This window comes from Vidua macroura, chromosome 6, assembly GCF_024509145.1.
Source record: "Vidua macroura isolate BioBank_ID:100142 chromosome 6, ASM2450914v1, whole genome shotgun sequence".
Lineage (NCBI taxonomy): Eukaryota > Metazoa > Chordata > Aves > Passeriformes > Viduidae > Vidua > Vidua macroura.
This window is the reverse complement of record NC_071576.1, coordinates 51,668,677-51,682,090: the sequence shown is the minus strand read 5'-3', so window position 1 is coordinate 51,682,090 and position 13,414 is coordinate 51,668,677. Positions and strand designations below refer to the sequence as shown.

Genomic DNA, 13,414 nt, shown 5'->3' with positions numbered 1-13,414 from the left:
GACAAGGGCAGTGTCCCGGCTTTGCCTTGCACTACCAATGGCCTAATTTAGGAAAGGGGAAAAAAGAAACCTCTCCATGAACCAGTTCTGTGATGGACAACACTCCAGGTTACAGGGATAGAGCTACAATGCACAGGCAATTAAAAGCATGCAGTTTATAAGCATGTGAGTAAACTATGATGCAGACAACTCAAGTTTTTTTTCAAATCTGTATATTATCCACATATATTTATATGAGTGAATGAAAATGTAAAACGTCTTTCCATCTGGCCTTCATGATGAGACGTTCACACAATAAATATGTTTCAAAGTAGCATGAACGAAAATGCAGATTTCTTTTTGCCATTTGTATGACCATATTTCTTGATATGAGTGCTTGTACACTCTTACAATCTTAGAGAAGGAAAGAAAATTCTATGAATCATAACTTACCAATCTCTATCACATAAAAATGCCATGTGCTAAAAAAAGGGTGCTTTTGATCAGTACATTATGCAAAGAATGAAGTAAATGAAAAATCACAAAAAGAAAAAACAATTCTTAAATTGTGCAGTCTGTCTGGAAAACACTTTAAGTAGAAAGCGGCTGAACCAGACAATGAGGTATGTGAGGCAAGTATAAGGCAAATATTCATTCTATTTACCAACATCCTCTCAACAATAAAAGTGAAACCCAGAACGAGTACCATGCAAAGAAAGATCAACTACAGTTCAGTCAGGGTGTACCTTAAAAACTCAATGTGAATTGGTTGTCCCTTTCTTGCTGTTGCTTGAGAAGTTCTTGTGTTTCACTGTAAGAATGGCTTGTTGCTTTTCTTTGTGAAGTTCTAGCCTTCATCATTCCAGCTGCTTATTTGGGCTGTTGTTCATTCTTAGTTTATTTAATCAACTTAGATTCTGAACTGGTCTACTATTTCTACAATCATTTAAAAGACACTGGAGTCTATCAGAAATATTCTGAAGATGGGCAAACCCACGATATTTTACAGTGCAATTAAATATTTCTATTAGTTTTACATAGACCACACAAATAGTTAAATACAAGGATCTGGATAAGGACAAGGACTTTGATGTGTTAGTTACTGTTTGATCACATGCAAAAATTTGATTCCTGCTTCAAAATGCTTATAATCAAAAACATTACTCCTTCAGGTAGTAACCTCCAGTCACATTCCAGACTCCCAAAACTTTATTGCCAATAAATTCCCTAAGGCTCCTTGCAGTTTATACCTCTAAAGTGATGTGATGACCAGGCTGATGTTGCAAACCTGAAAATACTCAGAAACGAAATGGGATGGGTTTTTTAGTGCTCCAAAAAAAGGAACCAATGTACCTGGGAACCTGGCGCTCCTTAAGGACATTATTAAAAGCTCATTGGTCTAAGAGTTCCTCAGAGAGAACAAGGGAAGGAATTAAAAGAGTCTTCTAAACCCCCAAGTACCTGCTGCCTAATCCTGGGGAGGGGGAAGGCAAAGGACGCATGTGGAGAGTTGATAGCAATGAACTAGACTTTGGGAAAGCAGACAACTAATAAGGAAAGCTAAGATGAAAGACAGTGATAAATTACATAATTACTTTGTGATAATGGAGCCTTAAGGGCATGACTAGGCTTTAATTGCCCTGACAAGCCTCCCTGGGGGGTTCCACCCACATGCCCATGGGCTTTCCTCCAGGTGAGCCCAGGGCTGTGCTGGAGGTGCTGCTACCCAGCCTGCCTCCTGGGAGCATCCTGGCACTGCAGGCAGCTCCTCTGCCCAACGGAGATATGTGCACTGCAGCTTCCCTTTTCCACCCTGACTGGTGCCCTGCAGGGCCCTGACCCTGGTTCATCCCTTGCCATGTCTGGGACTGCTGTTGGCAGCTCTGCCCGCCCTGTTTGCTGCCTTTGGGATGGAACTCTGCCTGCCAGGGCATTTCCTATGCTGTGGGCACCCTCACCTCACCACCTGAGGTACTGCCCAGGACAGAAAACAGCTAAATATCAAGTAGTAACTGAAAGTAAATACACTGCAAGCGGGACATTAAAGGAAAGAGAAGGGAGTTTCTCAGGCCATTTCTTCTAAACTTTTCTCTCAAATCGTTCAATACCAAGAACCACAAAAAGGCCTGTGGAACACTTGCTACCTACTGCACTCTGCTCCTTGCTGCTAGGTTAGTTTGTTTATTTTGGAAGTGCACTGGTGCAGTAAGGACTGCTGACAAGTCAAAAAGATGCTTTAAAGATTAAGGTGAAGAGACTGCAGCTGAAATAAAGATTTCAGAATATCTGCTTATTGGAAGTTAAGTATGTTGCCCACATGATGTTTGGAGTGCTGCCTGATCTCTCAGTAGAACAGCCTTTGCAAAGAACTCCTTGCTCTCTTCAAAAAATAAACTAATGCCTACTCATTCCAAGGTCAATGGAAAACAGGGATGGAGAGACACCCTTCTGATGAACAGGCAAATATATAATTTCTTTAATTAATAGTTAATTGATTCATCTTTTAAAGCTGTCAGCTAAGGATACTCATCAGAAAACTCTCTCTCATCATTCATGGTAAATAGCAGAATGACACGTCAAATTTAACAATCCAAAGCTATGAATTGTCATCAGAGGTCTGTTTAACACACCACATAACCATTACACCTAGATGTGCTGCCAAATGTCAGAGGAGAGAAGTAAAAAAGTCATTGCCTTTTTACACATGGTTAATCTAAATCACTAAATTGGACGTTGCAATGAAAATTACTCTCAGAGTATCTAATTGAAAACATTTTTAATTTCAAGTCTTATATAAAAACACCACAGCTGCAACAAAGTATGGCAATATTAATGAAAGCATATCTGGCACTCATTCAAATCTCTGCCTTCCTCAGTGCTGTGAAAAGAAAAAATCACTCCCCAGTGGAAATTCATCATTTTCACAGAAGTCAAATCTCTGTAAAAATGGGTTTTCAGCATCTGCATTAAATGTAATTAAATAATGTAATTAAATTGTTGCAGTAATTAGTGTATCTCTGCATGCTATTTGGCTCCAGGAATGCTCAGTATTTGCAATCCAGATTGAAATGAACTGTATTTGTAGCAGAATTCTGCAATGTCAAATCAGGCTAAAATGTTTGTTCAGGTTTTCAACAAACTTCACAGAATAAGTTGAGTAGAAATACATGAAAACAAGCAAGCAGATGCAACGGTGACATATTACAGAACAGCAAGTAAAATTCTAAAGAAACTTTAAACAAACAGGTAGCAATATGTCCTTATGAAGGACACTGAATTGAAAATAAACCAGAACACATGAGGAGAAGACAATGTAAGTGATCTCTCCTACAAAGAAGGATTAAATTTCTTCTGGTGAATGAATGCCTTTGTTGTCTTTTATTTAGAATTTAAATTTAATAGCAATACAAAAAGATGTTATTGGTTCTTATATGGCTGTTTATAATGAAGAGATAGCAATCAAATCGCGTTTAAGAGACAGAGGCCTTACTGTAAATAGGACCAGCTAGAGCCATGGAACAACATCATGGAAGTCAGTGGAAGGATACCTATTCCTTGAAAGGGCAGGCAGATAAATGTAGGGCCTAACTCCACCTACCTGAACTACAGATGCTGATGACTGTGTTACCACTGGCTGGGACTCCAGATCAAGCTAACCCCTTACAGACCAGAGTGCCAAGGAGTTTTTATCGCATGTTGGTCTTTTCAGCCTAATTCATCTCAGTTTCTGCAGGTAACTTTTGTTGTTATTAGTTCATTAGGCATTATGTCAACAACAAAAAGGTTTAAAAAAGATACACTACATGCAAGTCATTTACAAGCTACAGTATCCAAAGACTTTTATCTATAGGTGAAATATGGGACAAATGAGAAGAAATGTTCTATGTGGAGACCTGTGCATGGTGGATTCTGCAGAACTACTTCCTCACTGGAAGAGCACCCATCTCCATAAAAGTCTCATGGTACACAGAGGAATTGCTAGCAACCCTTGGCAGGGAACATAAATACCATTTTTTCCTACCAATGTCATTTCTCTGCCTTGAAGTCATCTAAGAAAAAAAAAAAATATGGCATTTCTGGCAATATACAATTAGCTTAACTAGCAAAATACGGTGTTCTACTCTATCTACCCACAAGTAGCTCACCAGGCTGATATTTTATTCCAGAAGAAGAATAACTGACTTTCTACTCCAAGCTCTGATAATTATTATGGAATTAAATGAGTTTTTACTGCAGAGTAGAGTTGCCCATGAGGGAATCACTGCAGCACAGTTAATGGCATCAGAATAAGCAATGGCAGTGTATGGAGGAGAATTTCCCAGCATAGATAATGGCATCAGAATAAGCAATGGCAGTGTATGGAGGAAAATTTCCCAGCAGAAAGCCCAGCATCTGAGAATTGCTGAGATGCTATCTCTGACCTACTTTGCTCAAAATACCATAGAGAGATCTCCACACAGGCATCCAATTATTTGTTGAAATCAACAAGTACTTTTGTGCTACACAGAATCAGTACAAGCTAAAAGAGAGAGCAGAGCAGGATGATAGGTGGAAAGAAGTGTTCTTTCTGTAGCATTTGCTAGCACAGGAATTGATTTCACAAACATGCTCATCCAAGCAGTGCAGTTCATTCAGCAGAGCATCAAGTGCCATCAAAGAGCCATTCTCAACTTGGAATCAGCATGCCCATAACAGCAACAAATGAACGGAAAAGAGCAGAATAGTTCTTTAGAAACAGCCCAGCTGTCTCATGCATCTGACACTGCCACAGAGAAATGTTTTCATTGAAGGGGAAAAAAAATCCTGCCAGCCCTAAAGCTCAATGCCACAGATAAAAATGGTCATCAAACCCCAAAATGTACCCTGCAAACTGGGGAACTGAAGACATTAAGCACATTCCCAGAAAAGGCCACACCAAAAAAAGGACACTTTGAGAGTTCTTGTAATATTTTCAAAAGCAATGTGCCTAACAAAGGATTTTACAAGGCAATAAAACACCCTGCTAGGTAATTAAATTCTTCTAAGCTGGCTCTTGCAAACTGCATAGTTTATTACAAGGAGAGCTGTCCCAAGGGATTAACAAATGTCGTGTTGAATATGAGAAACGTTATATTTCTTTGCTTCTCTGAAACCTTGTGAAACATTAAAAGGGGTTGAGAGACAAATTTAGAACAAACTGATTTAGGGAGAATAAATCTTAAGTATTCCAATGTGATGTGGTATAATATGACAGGAAGGGTCACTTTTACCTTGAGAGCACAGTTAATCTCACTTATAGTGGGAAAGTCCACTCTGGTGCAAATTGTTGTACAATGTAGCTCAGTTAATGCATATATGAAATTTGTAACCAATTTTGGGATGATAATGTCTTTTTCACTGATTTGTGAAAATCAAAACCCTGACAAACTGATAATATAGGGGGCTTAGTAAACAGCACCTGCTCCCTATGATAAGATATTATTTCTTAGAACAGCTCTGTACCTTTGATAAACTCTTGAGTGTAAGAGGAAAAAGAGAAAATTTCTATTTTGTCTGATTAAAAAATAAACAAATTAATGTTTGTGCTAAATCAAATTTTTTGGTTTAGACTAGAAAGCAATTCAATTTAATGTTGAAAAATTACATCCCAGACCCTGAGAAACAGACAGTAAAGAGAAATATTACTAATTTTTAACATACTTATTAGAAAAAATAATTAAAATAATACTAAGTTGAAAAAATAATTCTCCATCTGAAACCACTTATGGTATCCTATTTGCTTCCAGAAACAAGATTAAAAAGGCCCATTATTACCAAAACCTCAACATTTCAACAATGCAATTTCCAAATTCAAACAGTAAATTCTGTAGCTATAATCAGCTAAAAAATTCCAGCAATTGATAACCAGGAGGAAAGACTCTGAAACCTGCACTTCTCAGAGCAGAATTTGTTAGTCTACTAAATACCCACCTTGTTCTTGTGGAAAAATAAGACCACGAAGTGAAAATAAAACAACATTGAGACAAAAAGTACAGCACATGGAGTGAAAATGACAGAAATTTGAACAGAATGCTGACTTAAGTTTTTGTTTGTATAAGAGTAGGATACTGGTTGGTCTATTATTTTTAACACAGTTAAAGTCACAAAGGCATCTTAAAATTTAATGTGTAAATCCCAAAACCTAAGTACCCTGCCACCTAACACCATTCCCAACCAGAAAGCTACCAACTGCATTCCCAGTCAATGTCAGTAGATATTGATTCAGCTCCTGTCCCACAAACTCATCAATAGTCAGGGAAGGAAGCCTTTTGCTATTGAAGCTTATCAATCCCTTATGAATTACATTCAACTTAAATGATGTGCAAAACAAGAAAACTGGAAAATTACTGCTCTCTATATATCTTGGCGGTGTTATCAACCTGGAATGATATCTACAAGAGTCAAATTCTGGACAAGGATTACCCAAGCTACCCAGGAAATCCTGAGGAAGTGTATGCCCATACCATCTTTAGAGGGCCAAAAAGCATGGGCAATATGAGGACAGAACTAAATAATGCCTGGTTTTCTTAGGATTTATTTCTGATTATTAAGGTCTTTGAAAATAAATGGCATTATAAATTTTTTTCCCCCTGTGGGTGTGACACATTAAGTGACTCTATCCCTACTGGATCCTGCAATCTTTAATGAGAAAGTGGAGACATTGTACAAGTTTGAAATGTTCTTCTCTACCTGTTTTAATGGACTTTGCAGAAACACAGAATCTGTGAAATTACTATATTCAATCCTAGCTGAACTTAGTTAATAGGTTTCAAATTTATCATTACCTCTGTCAAGTTTAAGTAAAATTACATGCAGAGGAACATTCAGAGTGGAACCCATCAGCTTTACTTAGCAGGAAGCAAGGCTGAATAAACTTAAATAGTCACAGCAGAAGGGACAAGCTGTCTCTTTCCCAATTCAGCACTGAAATGGCAGCTAGGTACCTTGCTCCCTCCCGTTAGGCTACAATTGCAAATTCTGATGGTTTTATCCCCAAACACAAGTGAAGGATATCAATGATTTACTAAAACACGCAAAACAAGAGCCTTTGTTCTACTGAGCATAAAATGAGCACCACACTAAGACTCTCAGCAAATACACCTGCAGGAGGTGGCATTCTGTACCATGATATATGGTGCTGCTATTGCTGTTGAGATAGGATTCAACCAGCGGGGCCTGCTCCTCCGAATGTTTCGTCCTGCGCGTCCTTGCCCGGCTGTCCACATTGGACTGAACCATCAGTGGCTCCTGGCGCTTCTTTTTCTGCTTCTGTTCCAGCAGTGCTCTCTGGAGAAAAGACAGAGAAAAGCATCTGTTACTGCACTCCAAACAGCAGCAACCTAGGATGGAAAACAATGGTCAGCTTTACCCCTTCCCTGGCTCCGCAGTGGCGGCAGTTGGCAGGAGGGAGATTGGGATGTTGGGTTACAGGAAATCTTTCCACAAAACCACAACCAACCCACTGCTGAAACACCTTCTGCTGAAAACAGCAAATAATTAAAATACATCTTTCTGAGCAGGCCACCAGCTGTCAGAGCTTGCTTGGAAATAACCCTTGGGAAAACAAGTGTGAGAATGCTGGCTATGAAGCAATGGGAGGGTAAGCAAGGGCATGAGGCAGAGATGCCAATTTCAGTTTCTGTAAATTAAAAGCAGGTAATTGCAAACTAGAATCGACTGATAATACTGGACAAGAGACTAATTTAACAGCTATAATAGATGAACTTTAATTAAATACTTAAATTTCTCAGCTAGACCTGCTGAAAACCAAAACTTTTGGCATCCAGTGGCACCATAGGGACCTTACTTGAGCCCTCTTCCACAGCCTCAGAGAACTGAACTGTTAATTTTACTTATCTATTACCTTACCTTTTCCTTGCTTCTGTACAGTGATATTTTAGCTTATAGGAAGGAGATGCAATAAAACTGAGGAACAGAAATGGAGTGAACTCTTTCAGCTCACTAAGTTGTGTTAACACCTCAACATGACTCCACCATAATCAGAATTAAGTACAGGATTATAGCATAAATAGTACTTGAATTTGAAAATGAGATGCTGGTAGACATGCAGGCTGATTAAATAGTGGCAATAGAAAAGGATAAAATTAAACTCACAAGGTTTAACTATAAAAATGGCAACATTTTTTGAGAAGGGGACCACAGAAATCAAAGTAAAATCAGAAACCTCAACTCCCATTAAAGCTTGATGACACAATTCCCTCAGATTTCATGTTCTGACTCCCTTGTACAAGTCATGTAGGAATGCAGTCAGAAAACAGACAACACAGCACATAGTGCCACTAAGTTACAGCCACAAGAGCTAAATCCACTGAATGAAAACTTTGTGGTTAACCTCTGTTGGCTGGTGTGACTGCTTCATCAATGGGGTAACAAATACATTGTACAACAGCTTAAAATGAGTCCAAGGCAGTGGGAATCACTCAAACCACAGTCAGAAGACAAATTTTAGTGAAAGTTAGACTTGTGAGTTAACTTCAGCCTCCACAGATCTCTCTTCTGCATCCCCCAATCAGAGGATGCAATTTTCTATCACTTATCAGTGTTTTCATTACTCCAGGATTCAGAATTTAGGGAGCAGGAAGGTCCTCCTCCAAAATCCTACCTGTCTGTCAAGCTTCTGCTGACGCAGGCTGCTCCCCTCATCATCCAGAACACTGCAAAGACAAAGAGTACATAATTGGAACAAATTTATCACTGAGAACAACACCTAATAGCATCCAGTAGACGAAACTCTCACAGCAGTTATCCATATAAAACTCCTACTATGTTCCATGGAAGTCTGCCTGCCCTAACTGAAAAAACTTGACTTCAGAGGATTTAAAGCCAGTCCACAAAAAATTGCAAAACTCTGGCTCACACAAACTGCAACAGAAATATATAATCAGACAGCTCAAAAAGAAATGCAATATTCACTGTCTACAGCTTGGTTTCTTTTCCACTCTCTTCCAATGCAAAACATCAATGCATAGAGCACTGAAATTGAAAATTTGCATATAAAGCCTAGAAAAAGGGTGAAGTGTAAGTGAACTGCTTAGCAACTCAGTAGTATTTAAAATTCTGGTAGGAAAATTAACCACCTAATTTTTGCACACCGAGAACCATAATTTATTCCTGAATATCTGAGAAGTCACACTTATTGCCACACACTTCAACGTTTAGAGGTAGACAAGACAAGCAACATTGCTCAGTGCCATATTTCTCTCTGCTAATTGTTGCTTGTTGGGAGATTAGCTCCTGTGAATTCAATCATTTTCATTAATTAGATATTGAAGACTGGCATTGAAATCAAAAAGCTATTTTTGCAAAGTACTTTAGCAAACTATTGACTAGGCTTTATTTTTCTGGAGAACAAAGGTCTCTATTGTAAGAACACTATAGTTAAACATTGAACATAGATAATTGAATCTTTTAAACAGTAATAGGTCACCTACAAGGAAAATAGTGCTATAGAACAAAAACAATAGCCTCTTACAAGGAAAATTCATTTTCTCCTACAATACACTTTTATAAAATGTTAGCCCCTTCTCTTATATCACTCCTAACAATCCAAAAGAGCAAAAAAAAAAAAGATCCAGGACAAACCTACCTGGGTTCTGACCTACATACAAACCAAGAGTATTGCAATGAAAATTGTATAAAAAATGTGAATCTCATGTATTAATTCACAGTCTTTAGGAGACAGTAATACTGTAGTACAGTTAGACAGTTAGCTGTTGCTAATAAAGACATTCAGAATGCCCTCTTTCCAATGCCAGCATTATCAAAGACCTACAATTAAATATTTCTGGTAGCATCAGCCTTTTACAATTTTTCTTAGGTTATATGCTACAAAAGGTTGATGTTCCACAGATTAAAACTATGCTGTTCAAGTACCTCAGGTATGAAATTACTATCTCTTGTAGAAGTAATGCATTACCCATAGTCCACAAAAAAGATTAAAGAAAAAAAAAACCCTCACAGTTATAAAAATATCCTGCTTTACACCAAGCATTCTTCATTTTATAAATGACAGAAGTTATAAAAGGAAGACACACATTCCTTTATGGTATACAATATCAGGTTTGCAGAAGAGTGTTTCACTACGACTGCAGCAGTATTAGCTGCACTGCCAGAAAGTAGAACTACCCTAATGGAGATTTTTTGGCCAAACAATTGAGTAAAAGATGCCTAACTGTAAAGTTTCAGGCTCAATGGTCTGAACAAATCCTCCTCATTTTAGACAATGCTTGAAAAAAAGCCAAAACCATGCAATGATGCTAACAGAGACCCCAAGAACTGCAGAGGCAACAATGCATACACCATCCTAGCATCCATGTCCTGGCATGACACATTGCATGGAGCAAGGGGACAGGAAAACGTCCTGTGCCTGCGTGGGAAGCCACAACAAGGCAAATTCAGGTTCAGGCACAGCTTCTTGATGTCTCTTAATGCCTAGCTGTAGCATGGTAAACATGGCAGTTTAAATAACACCAAACAGCAAACCCCGGTCAGAGAATGGTGTGATTTGCATTCAGCATTCCAGGAATGCAAAACAACTATCAGATACACCAGAGGACTGCCAAAAAAAACCAAAACTCCATCCAAAAACTATGGATGTTGCAATGCTAAAACACCTCTCCACATTGCCCTACTTACAGCAAGACTTTTTTTTTTTTAAGATTCTGAATAGATGCAATCAAAGCTGAGACCGAGAGCAGCATACCTTGAAAACCAGATGACATTGTCATCTTCCATGGTCATCTTCCAAGGAGCTTCCAGCTCCTTCCTTATCCCACTTCATATTTTATAAAGTTCTGAGTAGTTTTCCACAACCTTTTTTAGGCATGCATTAATGACAAGCCTTGCATTTAACATTCAACAAATAAAACTGAATTCCAGCTTTTTTCACTGACAGCAAGATTCAGTAGAATATGGTTGCTTCAACAATCCTCTCTCCCTCCAGGATGCTGGACAGGTACGAGAATGCCTTGCCCCCACCACTCCTCTGAATCATTCACAGGATAATGTTAAAAAAGGCCTTATTACCACCAATTCAATTTTAACAGTTACTCAGTTCCAGTATCACTGGAAAGCTGCAGTTCTGTCCTTTCCTGATGTCTAATAACACTTATGCAACTCCAAATACAAAAGGGGTGGGTTCAATTTAGCCTATATATTCTGTTACAACAACAATCCCTCCACTTTCAGACTGCACTTTGTCAGTGTTTTCTGCAGAACTGCTAGACCTTGGAGTTGCTGACCAGCAGCCAACATTTCACATTCCCCAATTTCCAATGAACAAAGTCTCCTGAAACTGGGTGACTTCCAAGATATGCCATTAAGGGAAGTCAGGGTTTGAATATATGCATGCATAAATAAGTAATAAATAAATAATATAAGCTGTTTCCATAGCAATTCCATCAGGCCCTCACTCCTGCTGCCTTGAAAAACATCTGCAGAGGACTCTGAGATGAAGTGTGTAAGTGCCACTGACCCTTTTTCTCATGCTTCAGTGAGTCCTTGCAAAACGATTTAGCAGATCATCTCAGCACAACATCTGGCATTCTCTTGGATGCTCCAGGGTCCAAGAGCTGAAATCAGTTCTGAATTTCTGTCTTTTATTTCTTTGGAAAACAAAAAAGCATGTGAGCAGAAGCACAGCCTTTGCCCTTCCTCAAAAGAGCAGGAATCAATTGCTCATCCCTCTGGAAGGGTTGTTAACATAGTGAGGACTCAGCCTGTCCTGCCTAGTTTTTTTGTTGCACTCTGGTCCAAATAACTGGGATGGTCAGAAACTAAAGGCCCAGTACAGCAGAAAAACTGTCTGAAAAATGGCAGGAAATAATCTCAGAGAGAGAGAGAGAGAGAGAGAGAGAGAGAGAGAGAGAGAGAGAGAGAGAGAGAGAGAGAGAGAGGCTGTTAGAACAATTCTGCCTACATGTTTGATGTGATGCTAGAAAATCCCAGGAGCAGCATGAAACTCAGTCAGATTTAATAGAGCAATATAACTTTATAATTAATGAAAATTCAATTATTGAAGAGCATGCATACATATTCGCAATCTGCTCAGCACGCTGAAGTATCCTGAAGATCCAGTAAGATTAATTTTTACTCCTATTAGATCAAGGATCATGCATCTGCCTGGCATCTTGGCTATGGCTCTGGCCCACTTAAAACAAAAAGCAATTTTGCACTATACATAATATTGTAAACAGCCTTTCAGCTCTGCAGTAATAGTCTAGTCCAAATTCAGCTGACAAATCAGAGCTTGGATATATTTCCTTACAGATTCAGGAAAAAACCATCCTTCTATACAGAACTTGAACAGTCCACCCATTTAGAAGTTACTAGTGCTGGGTTTAAGAAGTCAAGCCTATAGCTACCTATTGCAAAGATTCCTATCAGTTTCCTGGACCAAGGCCTACAGAAATTTAAGTATTATCTTTAGATAGCATTATTTTAAAATTTAAATTACGGCATTTAATTCAAACATCTCAACTCCGATTTTTTACAGGGAAAAACATTAAAAGTAAAATCACATTTTAGTCAAAGTATTATTTTTTCATACCACCCTTTTAAGACACAAAATCTATTTTGCAGAAACATTTTCAACATTAAATTCAATTTATAGCAAGCCAGGCTTACTAAAGTACTGTCATACAGTACTTACTAAAGCATGTCATAACAAAGATGAAAACATATGAAAGAATTTTAGTATTCTAAGCTTTTTATAATCTCTATTCCTTAAAAACCATTTTGAGAGAAACCCAAGACTAGTCAGGTTTTAAAGATGGAACTTCATGATCACAGAAAGCTCCACACTTTACTGCTGAGATGAAGGCAGAAGATTCTGTAAGTCAGCATCTTGCTACATTTTTACTGTAATTCCACATGGGGTGATTTAAGTTAAAGTAAAATCTGAAAATACTTAATTCAAATAACACTTTTCACAGCAAGTACTTCGCCTTTGCTCTTTGAAAATGCAAACTGCTTGTATTTCATGAAACCATTGCAAGAAAAAACAATTAAGAAGAAATGTTTCTAATTAGAATGCCCAAAATGCATGTAGTCACTGATTTTATTTAAGGGTTTTTTTAAAAAAGAAAAATCTGCCACAGTAAAGCAATTCTATTGCTTCTGCCTGATGAACAAGGCAATGCTTTTTTTCCTTCCTGACACTGCTTCATACAGGAACATTTTCCATTAAAATAATTTTTTTACAAGGACAAAGGTCCAAAATCTCACCCAACACATCTCTGCAGGCCAGCACTAACTGCACCAAAAAGTACAGCTGGTCAAACAAGCAGACTCATACTACCACTCAACTTTAACATATTGTTTAAGAAGTGTCACCCTTGCATTTTCTCTTTTTGTTGCTTTATAATATATTACTAATAGTATCACCCAAAAACTCTGT

At 38.2% G+C, this 13,414-nt stretch overlaps 1 protein-coding gene across 3 annotated transcripts in view; it reads right to left on the bottom strand.

Annotated features, from left to right (window-relative positions):
- The window catches only part of TUB (TUB bipartite transcription factor), a 90,098-nt gene that overhangs the window by 52,659 nt on the left and 24,025 nt on the right, over positions 1 to 13,414 (bottom strand). For all 3 annotated transcript variants that reach the window (XM_053979594.1, XM_053979595.1, XM_053979596.1), the window contains exons 2-3: positions 8,621 to 8,672; positions 7,122 to 7,284 (exon numbers count right to left, since the gene is read on the bottom strand). In XM_053979594.1, the coding sequence (XP_053835569.1) occupies positions 7,122 to 7,284; positions 8,621 to 8,672 (215 nt within the window). The remainder of the gene's footprint in view (positions 1 to 7,121; positions 7,285 to 8,620; positions 8,673 to 13,414) is intronic.